The following is a 23,973-nucleotide window of genomic DNA, read 5'->3' on the forward strand; positions in this document are numbered from 1 at the left end:
ACCCAACCTTTTTATTTATTTTATTTTGTTTTGTTAATTAAATGGCCTTTGGGCCGTTTCCTTTAGGGCCTTCGGCCCATTAACCCTAAACTCGTTAGACCCAAACCCTTTAGGCCCAAACCCGGATCCAACCCAAGTCTAAACCCTTTAACCTAACCTGGATCCAAGCCTAGACCCGTTTGACCTGTTGACCCGGACCCGGACCCGGTCTGACCGTTGACCCGGTCAACGGTCAGTGTTGATTTGACTTTGACCGATCATCGTCAACGTTGACTTTGACCGTTGATTTTTTGGGTTTTCGTGCGGGACCCATCCTAGGCTAATTTCGACGTCCTGAACCCGTTTCCTATGTCCGTTTCCCCAAATTCAATCGTTTAAGTAGAGTTTGACTAAATGTACCATTTATGTGCTTAGGGGTAATTATTTGTGGCGTTTCCTTTTTCGCTAGATGGCGTGGCTTTTCGACGGCAAAGTACTGTGAGTGGACCCCTTCTAAAAATGCATGTTTTGATAGTAGAAATGCATACATGAAAAACATGATTTGATGATTATGTTTTATGAAACGTTTTACAAGATAACATGCTTACTGAGGCTAGTTTGAATTACTACTATTTTTCCTATAACCCATGTTCTTATAGAATATCTGATGGATGACGATATGATATTTAGAACATGTTTAGAACACCTCTTTATAGTATAGATGATGCATGACTTTATACTATGAAGTTGATTTTCAATATATGTATGTTCACTGGTTTTGTACTTATCTAGTGGTGCTTTCCGCTACGGGACGTAGGGATTGATCCGGTCCATCCCGGGTGACGGTTTGGTGTTGGCATAGGGCCTGGAGTGTGTTTTCCTCTGACTGTCTGCTCAGAGACGGGGAGCTGGCATGGGGCCTGAAGTGTATTTTCCTCTGACTGTCTGCTCAGAGACGGGGAGCCGGCATAGGGCTTGGAGAGTTGTATCGGACATTCACTAGTGTTTATTATATTTACATGTTATGATTTGAGACATTGCACGACATGCTAGGTTTCGGAAAACCTATGTTTATCATTATATTTGTGTTTTCATAAAACCTGGGGGTTAGTATGTTGATAACTGTTTTATTAAATATATATATCAACTTGGTCCACTCATGTTTGTTTTGCGCCCCCTTGAGGACTTAAAATCGAGGCATACAATCCCGATGTCCAGGCACTTCCGCATCGGCATCTTCGAGTCCTCTCGGTGTAGGACCCACTCCTTTGTTTCCTTCAATTTTATATTATTTTCTTTTAGTGTTCTAGATTAGTTGTGTGCTCTGAACACGGTCCTTATTTGCATATTAATTATTCTTTTATATTTATAAGTCTTATTTATCCCTTGTTTTCAGCATTTGCACTCAATAAATGGCTTTCGTCACCCTCGGGTGTCGGCCAGCACATGCCTATCCTGGTATTCGGGGAGTATCGGGGTCGGGGCGTGTCATATATACTAGTCCCTGGATAATTGAAAGTATACCAAAAAAAAAATATATTTTTTGATATATAGTTTTGATAAGCAACATATTGAGAGGGTGTGAGTTCGAAGGTTCTTCCACTGTGCAAGGAAGAACTTTATCAGAAGAAGGTTCTGGGTTGTTTTATCCTGGGGACGACGTGGTATTTGTGAACTGCTTGCACACTTTGGGCAGAGCCGCGAAACGTCTTAAAGAGAGCGACTTAGTCCACGACTCATCCCAAGAATCATTCACCACTCAAGACTTCTACATTTTTCGAGTAACTTTGTTACTTTCTATTTCAGTTTCCAACACTCTCTGTAATCCGTCCTCATTAATTTAGGATTTTCCCATTCATAAATAATTGCCACAACTTCTACTTCAGCATTCTCCCAGAGTAAATCTGTATGAAGGGCCATGATTCCCTGCAAAGCTATCAGCTTCTGTATGCGAGTCGGATTCCACCATAGCTTGTGAAAGATCTTGATGAGAGCTAAAACAAGGAACAGACACAGAGCTTGAAAGGATGATCACTAGGCCTTCCAAAGTACTCATTTTCGTATCGTTTTTTCTCTCTGCCTGCAGTGTTACTGAACCTGCCGGAAATGAGAGCTTTCAGAAGTCCACTTTCATGTTAAGGTTGCTGCTCATGTTGAAGGGTCGCATATTCTACTCCATGAATTTAAAATTATTAATGAATTTGGATGCATACGGATTTTTAATTTTCAAGTCACCATCTAACTTGTAGATATCAATTGTAAATTGTAATTTTTTATTATGTTCCCAAGATCCTATAGACTTTTGCCATGTGTGTATTATTCCTTTTGTTTGGCGGGTAACGGCAAATATGAGATCAATAATCTAGCAAGGCAAAACATGACAAATGGATAAATCCAAGCAATAACAACTGACACAAGGAATTTGTACTGATTCATCGTTAGCCTACGTTACCAATATCAAAAGAGATTACAAATGAGCTTAACTCATTGAAACTCAAATCCCACATACACCCGATCTAGTCACTCTCACACAGACGATCCAAGAGAGCTAATACAAATGTACCAAGGGTGAGACACCAACGTCAGAGTTTTCTCCTCTCATTGCTCTCAGATCTCTCTCCCTTTTTCTCAAATGGCGCTCTCGGTGTATTAATAAAAATAGCTATCCAATTGAAGTGTACTCAATGCACTCCAAAAAGACATGGCTAAAAAGAGCCCAAGGATTTATGTAACGTGGCCTAGTAAAACGCACACAACTCGAACATTTCAATTACAACCCAAATTCAACATCTTACTCATTGCAGTACTAAATTTATAATTATGCGAAGAAAGAGGACATAAAAAAATTTCCTACCATACACTGGTGTATGGAATGCATTAGGCGTTCAATCAATGCACTTACATCAGTCTGTTGTATAATTTTCGCAGAAAAAGTCATGAACTACACTAGTTTCAAGAAAAAGAAATGGAAAGTGCTGATTGTCTCTCATAAAAGAGTAGCAGTAGTTTCTGTGCTTCATAGCTCACAGTGCGTGTAGAATAACTTGAATTCCATGTTGTGGACGAATTGAAAGATAATCACAGGGTGAGTGGACGTAACCCGGGGAAAGGGTGAAGCGGTAGCGTTGTAGAATCATCGACAGAACAGTCTTTGCTTCATTGGCCGCAAAGTTTAAACCAACACAACTTCGAGGTCCCATTCCAAAGGGTAAAAATGCGGGTATATTATCAATGGTAGCTTTAGCAACACCTTCCGAGAATCGATTTGGTTTAAAAAGTTGCGCATCTTGCCCCCAGAATTCAGTCTCATGGTGAAGTGCTAGACATGGGATGATCAATTCAACATTAGCAGGAACAATATACTTTCCCAGTTTAACTTCCCTTTTAACTCTCCTATCAATGTTAAGAACAGGAGGATATAACCTCAGAGCCTCATTGATGATCATACTCATCTGCATGAAAATAAAGAATTTTATAATCCATTTATAACGCTTGGACAAGCGGTATATAGGGTGAGTTGTTGAGTTTCTTACTGTTTTTAGCTTGGCAATGTCATCGTGAGTCGGATTTTGTTTTCCAAATAATTGTAGGACTTCCTTTCTTGCTTTCACTTGCCAATCTGTATGAAGTGCCAGGAGAAAGACAATCCAAGCAAGCACACCATTAGTGGTTTCTTGTCCGGCAAAGTAAAACGTCTTGCACTCATTAACCAAATCATCCACCGAAATCTTCTGGCTATCATTGGTATCTAGATGAGCCTTTACAAGTAATCCAAGATAATCACTCCCAAAGTTTTCTTCGCCCGCCATTGCCTTCTTTTCTCTTTTCTTAATAATCTCTGTTATGGAGTCGTGCATTGCTTTGTCAAGCTTCTCTGACTCAATCTCATCTCCCGTTTTAAAAATTTTACTGCAAGACGTTTAGTGTGACTATGCATACATAAGAAGTGACAACAGAATACGCAATATTGAGTGAGACTACAAACATAGATAAGATGAAAACCTGATGCCTGGAAACCTGACTGTTAAAGAATTTTTGACTAATAAAGATGATAACTTCATCAAATTGTCAAAAAAGTTCTTTCCTTCTATGTAACTGCTGCCAAATGCCGTCCTGGAAATCACTTCCGAAGTGAACAACCTAAATTGTTCATAAACTTCAATCTCTTTTCCTTCATGATTTTTCCACTCTTCTAACATCATCTCGGCACTAGCTATCATTGCTGGGATGATACTCTAGTAAAAAGATACCATCTTTCTATTACAAAATTTGTCTTCAATTTATGACACCACATCAACTATATAACTCTTCGAGATACGACAAACTTACTTTTAAGCTTTCTCCATGAAAGGCATGGTTGGCCAGCTTTTTAAGTTTCCGCTATTTTCCCCCCTCAGTTGTACTTGTCCCCATGCTATCTCCTACTAGCTTCTTGACAAAGCCTTGGAGCTTCCTTTTTGGATAAATTCCATCTTTGTTATTTAGTATCTCTTTGCACAACTCAGGTTCCATAACGACCAACTGAGCTTGAGAACCATGCCATTGAAGATAAATCTTCCCTGCAATCGATTATAGAGATGACCAAATTTAGTTTGCAACTAAACGATTTAGAAAGTGTGTTAAGAAAAAGATTCAGAAAACATAGTCAATGAAGAGCTTGTGAATACCATATATCTTGGTCCATGTGTGAGTATGAGGTTGAACTGCAGAAAATACGTTCACAGATAAGTCTCCGGGCCTGCCCATAGTTTCCATTTTCATGCTCATGATTTCTTTGGTGTTTCCATGGAAAAGTCTGTAAGAAGGACCCTTGATTCCCTGAAAAGCCATACGAAGTATCCGAGTTGGAGTCCACCATAGTTTGTGAAAGGCCTTGATGAGAGCTAAGAGAATGGACAGAAACAGAATGCTAGAAAAAATGACTACTGGACCCAAACAACTCATTTTTCGTTAAGTTTTTCTCTCCGGTTGTAGCTTTGAACTCATACTTTCTCGAATCATGGATAACAAAGTTAAAAAATCATATCTTATGTTCTTCTTGGATGTTTCTTTTCGGCAACAAAGTTAAAATCATATATCCTTTTTCCTGGCTTCGCTGCCATTGAGATGCCATTTTCAGGTACTGCCACATGTTCTCACTGCAGGCCGGCCGGAGATGCCAAATAGGACTTGGTTGTGTTTATCTTGCTTTGTTTGGCGTAACTTTTGTCTTTGGTATTTTTCACTTGACTTTTTTGATTTAGTTGTGCCGTTAGGTTTCGATTTGGTTCGGCTATTATAAAAATGTTACATATTTCACAAAGAAGACTCCGTATCTGTCACTACAGTAGGCTACAAAAATTTCCAAACAAAACCATGGTTGCGCTGCATCTCTTGGACAACTTTGTAATGAACATAAGCACAATCCTTCATGCCGTGGAAATGATATACAAAAACTGAAAACAATATCAAAAGGGGAGAGAAAATTGTACAAAGATAAATTTATAACAATTCACACGGTAAATAAAACGAATACAGCATGTAGTAAAAATAAATGAATACATGAATGGAATCAACTTAAATAGGTTCTCATACTAATGCAACTTTATTGGAAGCTCTGGTTTTCACTGTTCACAGTGGGCGTAGTATCACTGGAACTCCATGTTGTGGGCGAACTGTCAGAAACTGAATGGGTGAGTGTACGTAACCCGGGGAAAGGGTGAAATGGTAGCGCTGCAGAATCATTGACAGAGCAATCTTTGCTTCAATAAGTGCGAAGTTCATGCCCACATAAGTTCGAGGTCACATTCCAAAGGGTATGAACCAACTCATTTTCCATTCTCCAACTCATTTTCGTTACCTTTTGCTTCTTTTTTGCTGTACCTCCCAACCTACTGACTCCCTCCCCAAGTGAAGTTTTCCTGCTGCTTATTTATTATTGATCAAGTGGGAGATTTTTGGTAAACGATCGTGACACGTTCAAGATGCGACTCTTGTCCATGGATATCCACATTATCCAGATTGTATTAGCTTCCAAAGGGAAATGATCACCACGCAGATTGGCTAATTTGTTAAATATTCTATGGTTGCTCACGTCTGCAATTAGATTGGAGAAAGACACAGTAGATGGTACGATTTATTGTACAGAAAATGGCATCCTGTTTCTTGAACCATTCCTACTCTACAGATAAAACAGCTGGGTATAGTGAGTAGAAGATTGCTGAAACCAATGACACTGTTATTCAACTTAACTACTAAGCATTTCATAATGTAGTCTTCGCGTATGAGAGAAAATAAAAAACACTGCAGAACTGCAAGAACAGGAACTAATATGGTCTTCACAGTTCACAGTGCGTGTAGCATTATTTGAACTCCATGTTGTGGACGGACTGTAAGGAATGCAGAGGGCGAGTGAGTATAGGTTGGGGAAAGAGTGAATGTGTAGCGTTGTAGAATCATTGAAAGGGCAATCTTTGCTTCAGTGGTGGCAAAGTTTGAGCCTGCACAAACTCGAGGTCCCATTCCAAAGGGTAAGAATGCGGCGATGTTATCATTAGTAGCTTTAGCAACTCCTTCTGAGAACCGCTCTGGTTTGAAAAGCTGCACGTCCTGTCCCCACAGCTGAGGATCATAGTGAAGTGGTGAAATTGGGATCACCAAGTGGAGTTTAGCAGGAAGAACAAGCCTTCCCAGCCTAGTTTCCTTGTCAACTTTCCTATTGACAACGGAAAGAACAGGAGGATATAACCTCAGAGACTCGTTCACGATCATAGTCATCTGCACTCATGAAAATGAAGAAATCAGGATTTGAAACTTAAATTAAGCATTTCTGCACTTAGAAAAGCAATTCATTGAATTCTTGACTTTCTTACAGTTTTGAGATTGGAAATGCCATTGGGATCTGGAGTTCGTTTGCCGAAAAATTGCTGGACCTCCTTTCTTGCTTTCTCCTGCCATTCCGGATGGAGTGCCAAAAGAAAGACTGTCCAAGCTAGCATTGTGCCAGTACTTTCGTGTCCAGCCAAGTAAAATGTTTTGCACTCGTCAACCAAATCTTCCATTGAAATCCTTTGATTGTCATTGGTATCGTGATGAGCCCTTAAAAGTTGTCCAAGGAAATCACTCCCAAATTTGTTTGCTTCTCGATTTATTGGGTTCCTTTCTCTTCTTCTAACAATCTCCATTAGGGAGTCCCTTATTCCTTTCTCAAGCTTCTGAAATTCAATCTCACTGCTGCTTTTAACAAACTTACTGCAATATTGATTTACTAAACGTTACCCAATGCCAGGAAATATTTTTTATTTTCACTAGTAAAGAGGATTGAGGTCCCGGTAAAAGGAAGTCACCTGATGCCAGGAAACCCGGGTTTGAATGAACTTGAAAATGTTAAGGCAGATGACTTCAATAACATGTCAAAAATGTTCTTCCCTTCTACGTAGCTGCTACCAAAAGCTGTCCTAGAAATCACTTCTGAAGTTAACAACCGAAATTCTTCAAACACCTCAACCTCCTCGCCTTCATGAATTTTCCACCTTTCTAGCATTGTCTCAGTACTAGCTATCATCTCCGAATGCATACTCTAGCGAAACAATAGCTATATGCAATAAACAGATCCCTTCAATAAATATAATTAACACAAGTGTTATAAGTTATAAACTTACTTTTAAGCTCTCTCCATTGAAGGCATGGTTGGCCAGCTTTCGCAGTTTCGACCATTTTTCACCATCATTTGTTGTCGCGAGACCATCTCCTAACAGCTTCTTTACACCGCCTAGGAGCTTGCTTTTCTGATAAGCTCCATTTTTGTTCATCAGTATCTCTTTGCACAGTTCAGTTTCCGTAACGACCAACCGAGGTTGATGACCATACCAGTAGAGAAAATTCTTCCCTAACATTACAGAAAACGACCAAAATTAATCTCGGAACAAGATTTAAAAAGAAAACTGAAGTCAGTTAAAGAGTTCGTTACCATATATCTTGGTCCATGAGTGCATAAGAGGTAGAACAATGGAAAATACATCATGTGATAAACTTTTGGGCCTGCTCATGGCTTCCTTTCTCATGCTGGCAACTTCTTTGTTGTTTCCGTGGATAAATCTGTAAGACGGGCCTTTGATTCCCTGCGAGGTCATCCGATTCTGAACTCGAATCGGAATCCACCATAGTTTGTAAAACACCTTGATGAGAACCAAGAGAAGCAACAACAGACACAGAGAGATTGAAAGAATGACGTCTGGATCTCCAAACCAAGTCATGATTAGTCTTATTTCTGAACCTACATTCTGAGCTTTTCGACACACTCCACCATTTAAGTATTTTGCTCAGTCCTCTTAATATAATTATTAAATTGGATACATGTGGTACTTGTTAAATTTTAGGTAGATAGGTCATGGGTTCACTCTAACAACATCGATGCTGTCCTTATTTGATCACATGCTCAATCCATCAGGTATGGGGTTTAAATACAAAAGATCTCGATATTAGTTAGAGTGGGGTAATTCTATTTAAAGGGCTTGTTCTCAAGCCTTCTGGCCGATGTGGGACAGAGGAATTCTAACACTTCCTTGCACGTGAGGTCCCATTTTATGGGTCACACGTGAAGTTCCACACATCTGCAACCATGTAGAGCCAAGCTGAGACTCACCCGTTCGCACGGGGCCAATGGGAACTCACCCATTCACGTGGCATCTCTTGCCTCTTGGCTTACATGGAACCAAGTCGGGGCTCACCTATTCACGCGGGGTCAAGAGGGATCCATCTGTTCACGTGGATGTACGGGCCTGTCTCTTGGCTCTAATACTAGATTAAATTTCAAATAGACGATTATACTTATTATAACTTTAAAAGGATCTTCTGTTTATAACCGTTGTATAAAAATTCAACGGTCCACAATCCTTAGTCACGAGGATCCTCTCCTTGGGCTCAAGAGAGGATCCAAATCCATTATATCATAAACCAGCCGTCATTACTGACCACTTTACCTAATCATCATGGTGACTTAATGAAAATCAGAGTAGCACTCGTTAATCAGTTCAAAGATAAATGCTATATAGACTTTATTAAAGTAAAATTCTTTACGGATTCTTTGTAACCTTATAATTTTACGTTAATCCTCGTTCCAACATTATAAAATATTATAAAAAAAAATAAAGTGACAGATAATTCATAGCAAATCTCACTTTTAAATTACCTTAGCATTTCTCTCCGTTCAAAACATATTATTAGAGTTACAAATCCTAGACAGATATGAAATCAGAAATCATGGCACCTTTTGTCAACTTTGGCTGCTCGGCACCGTTTGTGTCAACATCATGGCACCTTTTTGTCAACTTTGGCTGCTCACCATTAATGTGCAGATCACTTCCTAGCATTGTGTTGGGAAGGTAGATTTTCTGCACTCTTATTTGGATGTTATTTTTATTTCTTTTTATTTTATGTGATTACGATTAAATTATATTAATATTTTATAGTAAATTTTTAAAAAATAATAAGATAAAAAATAATAAAAATATAAAATATTAGTATAATTTAATCTTGATAGTATAAATAGAAAGGGATAAAAATGACATCCAAATAGAAAGACAGATAATTTACCCTTGTGTTTGATGTAATCCCTTAAATTAAGGAGTACTTGTTAGGGTATAGCTTTATCCGGTCTTTTGTGTTTAGTCTAAAGGAAGGATGGTTGTAACCAGTCCTCTTTTGCTTTATATGTGTCATTGTACATTCACACAAGGCAACAAATATACCAGAAACTTAAAACTAAATTTCTACACATATTAAATCGCAGCTGTTTATTTTTTAAAGTTATCGGCTAAAAGAATCACCTTAACATTTCTCACAGCAGAAATTGCAATCTGTATATATAAGAAGCTACCATTTCCGAAGGCATTAGGTTGGTAATCGGTACCAAATGCAAGATTACTGACGCTTCTGTATAAATAAGAAGCTACCATGTCGCAGAACTTTTTGCTGTCGAAAGGGCGAGGACATAGGTCGGGGAGAGGGTGAAAGCGTAGCACTGTAGAATCATCCGCAAAACAATCTCTACTTCATTTTTTGCAAAGTTCAAGCCCACACAACTCTGCGGTCCCATCTCAAAGGGTAATAATGTGGCTATATTAGTGTTAGTAGCTTTAGCAATCCCGTGTGAGAATCGTTCTGGTTTGAAAAAGTGCACATCTTGTCCCCAAAATTCAGGCTCAAGGTGAAGTGCTAAACATGGGATGATGAGATGAGATCAATATTAGCCGCAATGATGAGCTTTCCCAGTTTAACTTCCCTTCCAGCATTCCTCCTAAGGGAAACCGCGGGAGGATATAACTTTGGAGACTCGTTGATGATCGTGCTCATCTGCATCAAAATGAAAAACCGAATAGAAGTCATCCTTTTCGTACTTAAATTAATAACATTTATGCTACTTCAAAAATACAATATATCTTGGTCCATCCGTGAATATGAGGTTCAAGTACAGAGGTATGTCCGTTCGATAAATTTTTCGGCCTGCTCATCACTTCCTTCGCCATGTTGGAAATTTCATTGGCATTTCCATGGTTGAGTACGTAGGAAGGGCGTCTGATCCCCTGCAAAGCCATCAACTTCCGTATGCAAGTCGGAGTCCACCATATCTTGTGAAGGAAACCCATTTTATTCTTTTTATTTTTATTTTTATGTTCTTTTGTTATTGTTAAAAATAAATAGTATAACAGATGGTTCCCTTCGTCTCATAATTCTTTATGCCATCTCTAAGACATGATTTTACATAGAATTACATCTTATACCAGATGATGCGTCGTTTTTAATTGAAAATTAAGGCATAAATGTCTCGAATATATGGATACACTAACTGCAGGGTTTATGGGCAGTTCACAAGAGGGTGTAGAATGATTTGAACTCCATGTTGTGGGCGAAGTATGAACCGAACGTGCGAGTGGACATATGCAGGGGAAAGAGTGAAGCTGTAGCGTTGTAAAATCATTGACAGAGCAATCTTCACTTCAATGATTGCAAAATCCATACCCACACAAGTCCGAGGTCCCATTCCAAAGGGTATGTATGTGGCTATGTTATTGTTAGTAGCTTTAGCAACTCCTCGCGCGAAGCGTTCGGGTTTGAACAGTTGCGCGTCTTGCCCCCAAAATTCAGGCTCATGGTGGATTGCTAGAATTGGGATGACCAGTTCAACATTAGCAGGAATAATGAAATTTCCCAATCTAACCTCCCTATCAACTTTCCTCTCAATGGAAACAGCAGGAGGATATAGCCTTAGAGACTCGTTGATGATCATACTCATCTGAATGCAATGAAAAGAAAAACTAATTAGACAACACACGAAAATTAAATTCGGATTCCAAACTTAGAAGCACTTATTTGATTTACTTTCTTACTGTTTTTAGTTTGGCAACGCCCTCAGGACTCGGATTTTGTTTACCAAATAATTCAAGAACCTCCTTTCTTGCTTCCTCTTGCCAATCAGTGTGGACTGCCAGAAGGAAGACAATCCAAGCAAGCTCAATATTAGTGGTTTCTTGTCCAGCAAAGTAAAACGTCTTGCACTCGTCGATCATATCATCCACGGATATCCTCTCCTTCTCATTGGCATCATGATGAGCCTTCAAAAGTAATCCAAGATAATCACTTCCAAAGCCGTCATTGTTTCCCGACGTTGCCTTTTCTTCTCTTCTCTTAATAATCTCAAATAGGGACTTGTGCATTCTTTTCTCAATTCTCTCTGCTTCAGCCTCATCACTTGTTTTATACAATTTACTGCATTGTTCAGTGAAACACCATACATGATAAGTGATTAAGATATAAATAATGGCTACCCACTTGAAAGGAAGATAGGTTACCTCATCATACCGGGAGGCCGGATTGTGAAAATGTTTTTCAATGCTATGAAAAACAACTTCATCAACATCTCAAAAATGTTTTGTCCTTCACCATGGTTGCTTCCAAATGCTGTTTTTGCAATCACTTCTGAAGTAAACAACCTAAGTTCTTCGAACACCTCAATCTCTTTGCCCTCATGATTTTTCCACCTTTCTAACATGGTCTCAGTACAAGCGACCATGGTTGGAATCATACTCTAGAAAAACAGAAGGAGAAATTAGGTTCCCATCCCTCTTTTTTCTACTCTACTGATTAAAACCTTATTCCTTTTCAATTTTTAATCAAGATCCTTAGATTTTAATAAACGTCATTGATTATTTTAATAATAAAATATTTACATGACAAGATAATTAAATTTTATTTCTAAATATATTCATTGAATGTTAGAAACGTTACATTTGGTATATTTATATTTATGGCCAAATGTTATATCATATATTTCTATTTTTAGTTTGTACCTATTTTTAATTTGCAACCTTTTTTTTTTTTTTTTTTTTTAAATTGTACCAATTTTCTTTTTAGTTTTAATTTGTACCATATATTAATTTCTTTTTGACCCCATATTTTTTAAACTTTTATTTGTTCCAGTACTTTATTCATAATGTACCCATTTTTCTTTAAAAATATACCACTTTGTTATATGCAAAATGTACTAATTTTTTGTTTTGTAAGTACCTTTTTTTTTATGTAAAATGTACTCATTTTTTAGTGTAAAATCTATTTATTTTTTTAATCCAAAAATATACCATTGTTTGTTTTTATATAAAATGTACCCATTGTTTTTTTTTATATAAAATATACCCTTTAATTTATATAAAATGTGCCAATTTTTTGTATGTGAAATCTACCCACATTTTTATATAAATGTACCAATATTTTATATTAAGATGTACCCAAAATTTATTATATAAATGTACTCATATTTAATAGAAAATATTTAAAAAATGATATATATATATATATAAATATATATATATTTTATAATCTAGAATGCACCCATAAGCAATTTTTTTTTTTTTGTTAGAAACCCATAAGCAAATTTCAATAATTAAATTGGTAGCGTAAATGAAAGCAAAATAACGGTTTGAGTCTTTATTGGTATTATTGCATCTCTTTTGTTATCATGTCATCTGTGTGGCAGGAGAGAGACTTCAATCTAAAATCTAAAATGCATAAGGTTTGAGTATATAATAGTTAGGGTCAGGACCACAACTAACCTATCCCAAAACAAAACATCCCATCATGTTGTCAGCAGATTTTCCTTGCAATTTACTCTTTCTTATTTTTTTTCCCTATGATGCATAGACACGGACATGAGGATACGATATGACACAAGAATACGTTAAATTAAGAAGAAGAATTATTGGGTAACTACATGAAAATACGATTGACACGAAAATATGACACGAGAGGATACCATCTTGTCCATCCGTCGTAGTTTTTTCCTTTTATTAAAACAACAATACCACAACAATATATTATTATTACCAGAAAGTAGCTTAATGAGGAAGAACTTACTTTCAAGCTCTCTCCATGGAAGGCATGGTTTGCGATCTTTCGCAACTTCATCCATTTCGCAACATTTAATGCGGTCGCCATGCCATCTCCTACTATCTTCTTCTCAAAGTTACCGAACTCTTTTTTCGGATAAGCTCTGTCTTTGTTATTGAGTATCTCTTTGCACAACTCGGGTTCCATAATTACCAACTGAGCTTGAGAATTATGCCATTGAAGATAAATCTTCCCTGCAATTCCATGCAAAAATTACCAAAATTTACCTTCAAACTAAACTTAAAAAAATGTCATTTTGGCTTCGGTTCCTAATCAACCTAGTTGTTAGAATGAAACTTTATATGTTTAAATAGTTTGATCAAGGTCCCTAGCATCATTCAAGAGATTTAACTCATCCATTTATGCATTCAATATCCCACAAATTATGAAAATATTGATATATTTTCAAATATAAAATAAACACATATAATTAGTGTGGCGACCCGTCCCAATTTATTATGTAATTTTCTCCCCTAGTGTGTAAAATGACAAATATGCCCTCGTTGGCCAAGTGACATGGATGTATGTATGCATATTTAAATTATCTTTCTCGCTGTCGTAATTAAATCCTACTCAACGTCATGAGTGTGTTGAAGCGAGTTAGAACCGAAATGGAGTCGTAACGAAAAAGTTACGATTATTTAATTGTGCAACGGGTAATTTTTGAACTAATTAGATGGGTTTTTCCCTTGGCCCAACCAGGTAGTTTATTTTTATTTTTCTTTGGGCCAATTACACATATAACTCTTTCTCTCTCTCTCACGGCAGCAGAAAATATAATTTTCTTCTTCTTCCCAATCACGTACGCACATACGCATACACTTTTCCCTTTCTTTCTCCTTCTCGACTCTTCTCCCTTCGTACACCCGTGACATCTCACACACAACCATCATCAAACTTACATGGATCAAACTTTTGGAAACCATCACCATTCTTCTGATCTCGACTTCACGATTACCACCATACCCTTAGTTTTCCGTTTTGGTGAGTTTTAGCTCGGAAACCAAAAGCTCTAACGAGGAGCTAGGTTTCTTCGGCACGATCACAGACGATTTACAAATTTTTGAGGCTTGGGATGGTCTCTATGCAACTTCCCTAGCACTTTAGAGTATATTTGGAGTGGAGTGGATGTCGGAATAGGTGAGTTCGAAAAGTTACAGAGTTGGCCGGACTTTCCAAGAAGTTTTCTGATCGCTTTTCGTTGGATTTTGGACTTCCAATAGGTACGAACGTGTTCTACTCTTCGAGAGCTTCAAATCCATATAAATTTCATGGATTTTGGTTAAGAAATGAAGTAGATATAAAGCTTTGAAAATTTTTCAGAAACTGGCAAGTGTAGATGGTGGTGGATGGCGGAGACCGACGGGTGACTGGAGAAGAAGAAGGTATATTTCGTTAACTTTAACGGAATACTCTAATGGCGTTAGGTAACGTCGTTACTATGTAACGGAATGTTCCGCCTATTTTGACAGAATATTCCTAAAACCGTTAGGGTTTCCGTCAGTGGGCCGTGCATGTGCCTGCGTGTGGCTGGCGTGTGAGGGCACGTCCGGTGTTCAAAAATTTTTCTAAAAATTTATGTGGGTTCGTATCATCGAGTATATCACATTCATATATTCAAACCTTATATTTGAGCAAACTATGAGGAGTTATTTCTGGATTTCGTATATGTGCTAATTAAGTAACATAAAAATAGTTGTATCGCATATAGGTGAGACATACCCTGAGGACGAGCATGGACAAGCAAAGCTAGAGGGCTACAATCCTGCTACTCCTTAGTGAGTGGGCATTTGTTATATATATAGACACATATACGGTTTCCAGAAATGTTTTTATATGGAATTATGTTTTACTTACCATGTCGTAAATAAGTTACATTTTAAATATTGCATTGTTACACTTGTGAATTGTATTGTGTGATGCTGAGGTGACTCATGTAAGATTTTGGTGAGTATTATGTGATTGAATGGGTTGTATTGCATTGGTATGCATACATTTATTTAGAGCTCATCATGGTTGCACCTGGGTATTAGTGCTCTCGCTAGGGGCCAGGGCCAGCCTTTACGTGATTGTTCACCTCCCGCACTGCATGCTCACCTTGGATCTAAGTCTGGTGCCAGCCTATCGTACATACCACAATAGGTGGTTCTGACTCATAGGTGACCCGTGATTTATCGCACAACCTTCACGTGAACATAGCATTTAAGCGTACATATTTATACCCAGACTGTCGTACAGGTCATACTAGGTGACTCCGACTCATGTGCTAGCCTAGATTGATGAGCTATAAATCCAGTCGTATAGGTCACGCAAGGTGACTCCAACTGGCATACTATTTTATATTAGTTGCACATCTGGTTTACATCTTTTAGTGCTGAAATATTATGACATTGCATATCTCAATTGTCACATCCCGGCCCGGGGCGGATCGCTTCCCAGGCCCGCTCCACCACTGTAGCACGATATTATCCGCTTTGGGCCCCGACCACGCCCTCACAGTTTTGTTTCTGGGAACTCACACGAGAACTTCCCGATAGGTTACCCATCCTGGGAGTGCTCTAGCTCCCTTCTCTCTTGACTTCGGAGTTCCAATGGAACCCGAAGCCAGTGAGCTCCCAAAAGGCATCGTGCTAGGTAGGGATGGGAATATACATATAAGGATCACTCCCCTGGACGATGTGGGATGTCACATCAGTTTTCACTAGTCTTGTGCATTGGTTTTCATACCTACATAGTAGTATTTTCTGGAAACTATACGGATTTTAGGGAGAGGGGTTATTATATTCATAAAGATAAATACATTTTCAAACGCCTTGTTTTTGCCCACTCACCCTTCTGTTTTACGCCCCTCCAGGTGCTAGGTAGCTGTTCATCTTTGGTGGCTCACGAGGACTACACGGCGGTTCTGACGTTCCATTAAATATTGTAGGGATCCTCTCCTGGTTTGTATAATTAGTTTTTAGTTAGTTCAATTGCACTTTCATGTTACCTATACTCTAATATGTGTGTATCATATACTTGATCACTTTCGCACACTTATATATTATCTCTAGTTAAATAAGTTTAGCTTTGGTTTTTTTATTTATTCACATTTTCTTATTACTATCACTTCTGCTGAGCACTTGGCTACGTCACCCTCATGTGACGGCAAGCATGCCTAGATTCCGGTCGGGGTGTGTCAATTAGCATGGGTACGTTTATAAAAAAAATATTGGTACAAATTAAATTAAAAATATAGGTACACATTAAAATTCAAAACTATGGGTACAAATTAGATTGAAAATATGGATACATATTAAAATTCAAAATTATGGGTATATTTTAAAACTAAAAATATTGGTATAAATTAAAAAAAGGATACAAATTATAAATAGAAATATATGGAAAAAAAATACTAAAAAGATTATATTTGAAAATGATTAATAATTGTTCATTTTTAAATTGACGTATAATGACTTGTAAATAATTTAATATTCAAATAATGACATGACGAAAAGTCAAGGGATCTGAATTAAAAATGAAAAATAAATAAGATTTTAATTAATGTGAATGAAAAATGAAGGATGTGAACCTAATTTATCATTTATAAAAATATATTAAAGAAAAAGGTTTTAGATACACCACTGACCGTATATATTGCTCCATGTGTGAACATGAGGCTGGACCGCACATAATATATCGTGCGACAACTTTTTGGGGCTGCCCAAGTTTTGTTTCTGCATTCTCAAGATTTCTTTGGTGTTTCCATGGACGAGTCTGTAAGGAGGGCCTTTGATTCCCTGCAGAGCCATGAATTTCTGTATCCGAGTCGGAGTCCACCATAGTTTGTGAAAGATTTTGACGAGAGCTAAGAGAACCAGAAGGACCAGACACAGAAGGCCTGAAATAGTAGTCATCATCAAAATTTCTTGAAGGCTGGGGTTCATCTGGCTAGTAAATGGAACTGAAAATTATATAAAACAGATGATTAGATAAATGTGTGTGTGTGTGTGTGTGTGTGTGTGTACACGTGATGAAGGTTTATGAACTATGAGTTACGAGCACTCAAACACGTTCTCTACATGCACAGACTTGTCTTCTTGTGTTCATCTGCCAAGTTTCCAACATGCTGAGACTTGTCTTCGTGTTCTTTGAGTTTTGAGAAATGTTAAAGAAACTCTCTTGAAATTGAAATTTTTCATAGATTCTCTTGCCATCTTATTTTTTTGACACAATGATTTGGAATATTAGTACAAGGAGATTAACGTTAAACTATAAAGTGACAGAAAGCGTATGAAGAGTCTAACTTTTAAAAGAGTTTCCTTAGCATTTCTCTTGAGTTTTTTGTCTACCAAGTGATTGCTGTGCTTACCCTAGTGGAGCTTTTCCCATGGTTTGATTGCACTCCCGAATTGTAGCGATATTATAGAGCCATGACAATCTTCATCCCCTCCTCAAATTCTCATGAATTCATTTTCTAAATTCTCATACCATTCATTCCTCAAGAAATCTTGCATGTGGTCTAATATCTTTTTGGATAGAGTGTAAGGTTTACACTCATGCGTCATGAGTTTGAAACTTCCTTGCCTCTAAATTATTATAATAATTTCGAACATTAATAATAATAAAATTAAAAAAAAAATTCTTCAAGAAAAACAATAAGAACTTATAACCAGAAATGCTTATTCTTGAAGAATTTCTTGGATTTTTTTGCTAAATTTCCAACATATTTATAAAAGTTCTTCTAGCAAAAATGTTTAATTAAAAAAAAAAAAAAAATTTCCTACAATGTCAGCTCTTTACCGGTCGCGTGTCCAATTCGGCCCGCCTTTGGTAAATGCTACTGGGCCTTTTTGCCAGAATTTGTACATGGAATCCAGTCCAAAGCAGTCAAATATCGGGCAAAGCTTAGCCCCCATGTAAAAAAAGGTATTTTGGCCTTGCAAAATAGCGAGCAATTTCGGGCATGGAGATTGCAATTTAGAGCAGCTAAAGTCTCAAAAAAAAATGACAAAGCCATATATTCAAGTTACTCAATGTGTGTTTCCTTATCAAATCTCCACAGCAGCACATGGCCGTCTAAAAAAGTAAACTACGTTTGTCTTCTTCTGTTAAACTCAGACAAATTTGAAAGAATATATATGGAAAAAGACGTATGAATTGGGAAAACAAACTATTGATGAACCCAGCCTATAAATTTCACGTTGAAACGGCTAATTCTAGGTCTAAACACGTGTAAAGCGTGTTATTTAATTGCATACTTAATTAGTAGTATATATGGGATTACTTCTTTTATGTTGAAGTGGTATATTTGTACACAATATCAACATCATCAATTTCGTGCTTCTAAGTGTATGAAGTTAAAGCTTAGATTGTGGCTACCTCACTTTCTTGTACATCTACTTCCCTTTCAGTAAGGCTGATCTTTCAAATTAATAAACAAGACAAACTAAAGAAGGCAATTGCCAGACATAGCTTTCTTTATGCTTTTTGAGCCTGGATATTCTTGTTTTCTAGGCCTGTGTAGCCTGGGATATGGGCCTTGTAGTTCATTTCTCTTTTCAGTTGTATCAATTAACGATGACAACAATTCCACATGCATTTCTCTTTTTGCACTTTTGTGCATTTACCACTCAGACAAAATAAAATAAAGATTACAATTAATCCCCTAGACTTAACATGCCACATACATTCAATTTTCATCCATAATTTCATTCAGTTTCATCGTGCTATTCACACTCTTTTCCTTTCTTTTTTTCACGCGCATCTCTCAATTTTCGATTGTTCAAATTGAATAAATTGAAAATAATCAAAAATGAAGAAAGTTGAGGTTCCACCATAAAACCAATTGACAATATGAAGAGTAACCCAACCTCTTATAAGCCTATGCAAGGTTTATCCTCTTATCAGTGTGAGATTCATTCTCAATAACACGTGTGGCAAATTTTCAAGCCTAACATGTGGACAACACAACAGAGTGGAGCATGTGTGGTCGTTAGGCTTCACACGTGAGACAACCTGCTCTGATACCATGAAGAAAGTTGCTATAACACCAATTGGCAAAATCAATTGGGAATATAGAGAGTAGCTCAAACTTTTATAAGCTTATGCAATGTCCTTTCTCCCATCAATGTGAGACTCATTCTCAACACGCTCCCTCATATGTGACGAATTTTCAAGCCTAATACGTGGACAACATAACAGGTGACGTGGAGCGCTTGTGGCCATTTGACTTCAAACGTGTTAGACTTGAAAATTCGCCACACATGAGGGGGCGTGCTGAAAATGAATCCCACATTGATGAGAGGAAGGACCTTGCATGGACTTATAAAAGGTTGGACTACTCCCTATATTGCCAATTGGTTTTATGGAGGAACCTCAACTTTATTTATAGTATCAGAGTAGGTTGGCTCACATGTGAAACCTAATGACCACACTTGATCCACGTCACCCCTTTTGTGTTGTCCACATCAACTAAATTAATAGAATGTGTACAATAGGTAAAAACATTTGTGTGAATAATATCACCCTTCATCAATCCCCAAGTTGAATGAAAGTGGAAAAAAACCCGACCATTTCTCCATTATCATCTCATTAGATCATGTTCATCACAAACAATCGGATCTATTAAGTTCATACCCGTTTTATAATATACATATATATTGCTGGAATATTTATCGAAGACACTAAAATCTGTGTACTCGGCAGTCGGTACTCCATTCACCAAGTTCAGGAAAAGTTTATGGGCAGTCCATAAGAGGATGTAGAATTACTTGAACTCCATGTCGCGGACGAAGCGTAAGAAGCTGAAAAGGCGAGTGGATGTAAGCAGGGGAGAGACTGAAGCTGTACCGCTGTAAAATCATCGACAGTGCAACCTTCGCTTCGTTGGCTACAAAGTTTATGCCTGCACAAGTTCGAGGTCCAATTCCGAAGGGCATGAATGCACCCATATTATTGTTGGTAGCTTTAGCAACCCCGTCTGAGAATCGATCTGGTTTAAAAAGTTGCGCGTCAGGTCCCCAGAATTCGGGCTCATGGTGAAGTGCTAGAATCGGAATAACCAACTCTAAATTGACAGGAACCATGAACTTTCCCAACCTAGCTTCCTTTTTAACTGTCCTTGAAATAGAAACAACGGGAGGATATAACCTTAGAGACTCGTTGAGGATCATACTCATCTGCATGCATGAAAAAATAAAATTATATTGTGACAATTAAAAAAGAAACTAAAAATTGTGTAACATTAGTTAATTCTTAATTTCTTACTGTTTTTAGTTTCGAAATGCCATCAGCGTTCGGTGTTCGTTCTCCAAAGATTTGTAAGACCTCCTTTCTTGCTTTCTCTTGCCAATCCGCATGGATAGCCAGAAGCAAGACAGTCCAAGCAAGCAAAACAGTAGTGGTTTCTTGTCCAGCAAAGTAAAACGCCTTGCACTCGTTGATTAAATCTTCCACCGATATCCTCTGCTTGTCATCGGCATCATGATGAGCCTTCAAAAGTAGTCCAAGATAATCACTCCCGAACCTGTCTTCTTCTCCGTTCCTTAATATTGCCTTCTCTTCTCGTTTCTTAATAATCTCCATTACCGAGTTGTGCAGTGCTTTCTCAATTTTCTCCGCTTCTCTTTCATCACTGGTTTTATAAAACTTACTGTAATATTTGAGTGAAATTAATTAGACGGTCTAGTGGTACTTAAGTGAGAGGTCTTAGATTCGACTCTCGCTAAAGGTGAATTTGAACCAAATTATTGCTAGCTTATTGTGAGGTTAAGCCTAACCCCTCCCCCTTAGTATAAATAATATCGTTTGTTAAAAAAAAAAAAAAAAATTAGACCAAACATATAATGATTAGGGAACAGAGTATATTGGATACCTGATAAAGGAGTATATTATTTACCTCATACCGGGAAACCTGACTGTATAAAAGTTCTTGAATGCGAAGAAGCATAGCTTCATTAACAACTCAAAAATGAGCTTTCCTTCTAAGTAGCTGCTGCCAAAAGCTGTTTTGGAAATCACTTCTGAAGTCATCAACTTAAATTCTTCAAACACCTCAATTTCTTTGCCTTCATAGTTTTTCCACCTTTCTAGCATCGACTCGGCACTAGCTACCATTGCTGGAAGCATACCCTAGTAAAAAAAATATATATATATATATATATATACACACACACAATTCAAAAAATTATATCAGAGTTTCCACAAATTGTAGGGAATAATAGCTTACTTTTAAATTCTCTCCATGGAAGGCATGGTTTGCGAGCTTTCGCAATTTTGTCCATTTTTCATACTCGGGTGTTGTCAGAACGCTATCTCCAACTAGTTTCTTGGGATAGTCTTTGATCTTTAATTTTGGATAAGCTCTATCTTTGTTTTGGAGTATTTCCTTGCACAATTCAGGATCTCTAATCACCAACTGAGGTTGAGAACCATGCCACTGAAGAAAATACTTCCCTGTTGTGTGCAAAGAAATGACCAACATTAAATATTCGGAACTAAATAAATTTAACTAAGAACGATAAGATAATTAATGAATGAAGTTAAGAGTTAAGATTTTGGTTACCATATACGTTCGTCCACCAGTGAAAATGAGGTAGAACATGAGATAATATGTCATGTGACAAACTCTTGGGACTGCTCATTGTTTCCTTTTTCATGCTGGATATTTCTTTCGTGTTTCCATAAACGAGTTTATAAGAAGGGCCTTTGATTCCCTGCGAAGCCATCAGTTTCTGCATGCGAGCCGGCTTCCACCATAGTTTGTGAAGGATGCTGATGAGAACTGAGAGAATGAAGAAGCACAGAAAACCCTCCAAAGAACTCATAATTTTCTCTTATAGCTCTCTAAACCTAGCTACTGTGGTTTTAAGTTTCCTAGCTACTTAGGTTTCCTTACTGGATATTTCTTTCGTATTTATAGCACGAACCGTCACTCAGAAACTGCTAGGGTTTCGTTCGCGGAAGGAGCCAAGTAATTTCTGAATCAAAACACATATCAGTGTCATGGAGCTCTATATTTGGAAATGTATATCTCCTTGCTTTGTCAGCAATGGCTATCCTTGTTGGGAAATGGTACATTCTTGCACGCCTTATATAGCTCCAGCTTTTCGGAAATTAAAGTATATAAATTATTTCCATGTGAAAAGATTTTTGGCTTGCAAATAAGTGAGCAACATTTCTGGTGGTGTATCCATTATTTTCCATACATGGTGACTGCAAGTTAGAGCAGCTAAGACCTCATAAATGACATGACGTACTCAATGTGCTTGTCCTTATCATGCATACACATACCTTTCAACTTGACTTGCCTAGAAAACCAAATTACGTGGGCACTTGAAAAAGTCAATTACGTTCACCGCCTTCTATTTAACTCAAACAAATTTAAAAGAATACATATAAAAAAAAGACGTATGAATCGAGCATGCAAACTATTGATGAATTGAGCCAACATATGTCACGTAGATGCTGCTAAATGTATGTCTAAACACATACAAGACGTGTTATTGAAGTGGTATATTTGTATACAATATCAACATCCTTCTAATTACAAGTATAGGAAGTGAAAGATTAGCAAGAGCCTAGCTAGTGGTTACCTCAGTATGTTGTAAATCTACGTCTGTATTAAATAAGCCTCATCTTTATCTGATGCAACGATATAAAAGGTGAATTGGCATTTAACTCTTCATTCACAAGATTTAAATTTAAGACATATCTTTATAAATAAAGAAGAATACCACTAAACGTATTATTAGGTGGCTATAAAGAGCCATCTTTAAATCAAAGATCAAAGTATATAAGGTTGATCTTTAATAAGGATGAATTGCCGATTTAGTCCCTGAATTATTACCTTAGTAAAAATTAGGTCCATGAATTATTTTTCAGTAAAATAAGTCCCTAAATTCATAAAAACTACTGATCTCATCTCTAATGTTATATTGGAGGCTATTTTATCCAATTTTTCGTCAATTTAAGTCACATGACACATTTAGAGGATAATGCTGTTATTTTCTTGCCTATAAGACCTTAACATTGCATATAGGTTGCAAATATAACATTTTATTTACCCTCCAAAGTTATTGTGTACACTATGTCTTTGAAAAAAAATAGGTCCTAAAACTATGAAAAACTATCAATCTACCCTTTAAGTGTATCAAATGTAAGTCACGTGACTTAAATTAACGAAAAATTGAATAGAATAGCTTCGAATCTATTGTTAGGGATGTAATCGGTGGATTTGTACTAGTTTAAAGACTGATTTTTCTAAAAAAAAAAAAAGTTTAAGGACCTAATTTTCATTTGGGTAACTAAATCGGTAATTTACTCTTAAAATAAAGATTAAATTACAAATGAAGAGGAATATTCTTTGGGCCTTTGATATCTTTGCTTTCTAAGCCTGCGTACCCTGGACTTTCTTTTGTTTGATTTTATTTTATTTGGGCCTTGCAATTCTTTTCTCTTTCCAAATGAGTTTTATTTGGGCCTACAGATTACTAATAATTTTTTAGTGCATTCCACATGCATTCAATTTTTATCCACAATTTTATTAAGTTCAATAACGTGACTTTCACGATCAAATTCTCGAGGTCAATTTTA

General features: G+C 37.1%; 3 protein-coding genes and 1 pseudogene across 3 annotated transcripts; all 4 read right to left on the reverse strand.

Annotated features, from left to right (window-relative positions):
• Positions 1–2,947: 2,947 nt before the first annotated feature.
• On the reverse strand, positions 2,948–4,923 carry LOC103947280 (annotated as a pseudogene).
• Positions 4,924–6,065: 1,142 nt separating this feature from the next.
• LOC103947365 (cytochrome P450 CYP749A22) lies at positions 6,066–8,295 on the reverse strand. Its single transcript, XM_048572145.1, has 5 exons — positions 7,928–8,295; positions 7,620–7,846; positions 7,305–7,537; positions 6,831–7,209; positions 6,066–6,735 (listed from the first exon to the last, which is right to left on the reverse strand). The coding sequence occupies exons 1-5, from the start codon at positions 8,211–8,213 to the stop codon at positions 6,304–6,306; spliced, it is 1,557 nt and encodes a 518-aa protein (XP_048428102.1). The 5' UTR covers positions 8,214–8,295; the 3' UTR covers positions 6,066–6,303.
• A 2,493-nt stretch (positions 8,296–10,788) lies between these two features.
• Positions 10,789–17,300, reverse strand: LOC108867238 (cytochrome P450 CYP749A22-like). The gene is made up of 5 exons (XM_018647482.2): positions 17,027–17,300; positions 13,366–13,592; positions 11,808–12,043; positions 11,346–11,724; positions 10,789–11,251 (listed from the first exon to the last, which is right to left on the reverse strand). The coding sequence occupies exons 1-5, from the start codon at positions 17,295–17,297 to the stop codon at positions 10,814–10,816; spliced, it is 1,551 nt and encodes a 516-aa protein (XP_018502998.2). The 5' UTR covers positions 17,298–17,300; the 3' UTR covers positions 10,789–10,813.
• A 2,628-nt stretch (positions 17,301–19,928) lies between these two features.
• Positions 19,929–22,321, reverse strand: LOC103947364 (cytochrome P450 CYP749A22). The gene is made up of 5 exons (XM_018647481.2): positions 21,944–22,321; positions 21,608–21,834; positions 21,278–21,510; positions 20,647–21,031; positions 19,929–20,558 (listed from the first exon to the last, which is right to left on the reverse strand). Exons 1-5 carry the CDS (start codon positions 22,203–22,205, stop codon positions 20,118–20,120), a joined length of 1,548 nt encoding a protein of 515 aa, XP_018502997.1. The 5' UTR covers positions 22,206–22,321; the 3' UTR covers positions 19,929–20,117.
• Positions 22,322–23,973: the final 1,652 nt, after the last annotated feature.

Source organism: the organism of the source record quoted next, unplaced genomic scaffold (genome assembly GCF_019419815.1).
Source record: "Pyrus x bretschneideri cultivar Hongxiangsu unplaced genomic scaffold, Pyrus_bretschneideri_v1 Contig6, whole genome shotgun sequence".
Taxonomy (NCBI): domain Eukaryota; kingdom Viridiplantae; phylum Streptophyta; class Magnoliopsida; order Rosales; family Rosaceae; genus Pyrus; species Pyrus x bretschneideri.

Coding starts and splice junctions, on each gene's coding strand:
- LOC103947365 (XM_048572145.1), bottom strand. CDS start 8,213: ATGACTTGGTTTGGAGATCCAGACGTCATTCTTTCAATCTCTCTGTGT. Junction 7,847..7,927: donor CTCATGGACCAAGATATATG/GTAACGAACTCT, acceptor CTGTAATGTTAG/GGAAGAATTTTCTCTACTGG. Junction 6,736..6,830: donor GCATTTCCAATCTCAAAACT/GTAAGAAAGTCA, acceptor TCATGAGTGCAG/ATGACTATGATCGTGAACGA.
- LOC108867238 (XM_018647482.2), bottom strand. CDS start 17,297: ATGATGACTACTATTTCAGGCCTTCTGTGTCTGGTCCTTCTGGTTCTC. Junction 13,593..17,026: donor CACATGGAGCAATATATACG/GTCAGTGGTGTA, acceptor ATGGAATTGCAG/GGAAGATTTATCTTCAATGG. Junction 11,725..11,807: donor CGGCCTCCCGGTATGATGAG/GTAACCTATCTT, acceptor TGAACAATGCAG/TAAATTGTATAAAACAAGTG.
- LOC103947364 (XM_018647481.2), bottom strand. CDS start 22,205: ATGAGTTCTTTGGAGGGTTTTCTGTGCTTCTTCATTCTCTCAGTTCTC. Junction 21,511..21,607: donor TCCATGGAGAGAATTTAAAA/GTAAGCTATTAT, acceptor TTTTTTTACTAG/GGTATGCTTCCAGCAATGGT. Junction 21,032..21,277: donor GTCAGGTTTCCCGGTATGAG/GTAAATAATATA, acceptor CAAATATTACAG/TAAGTTTTATAAAACCAGTG.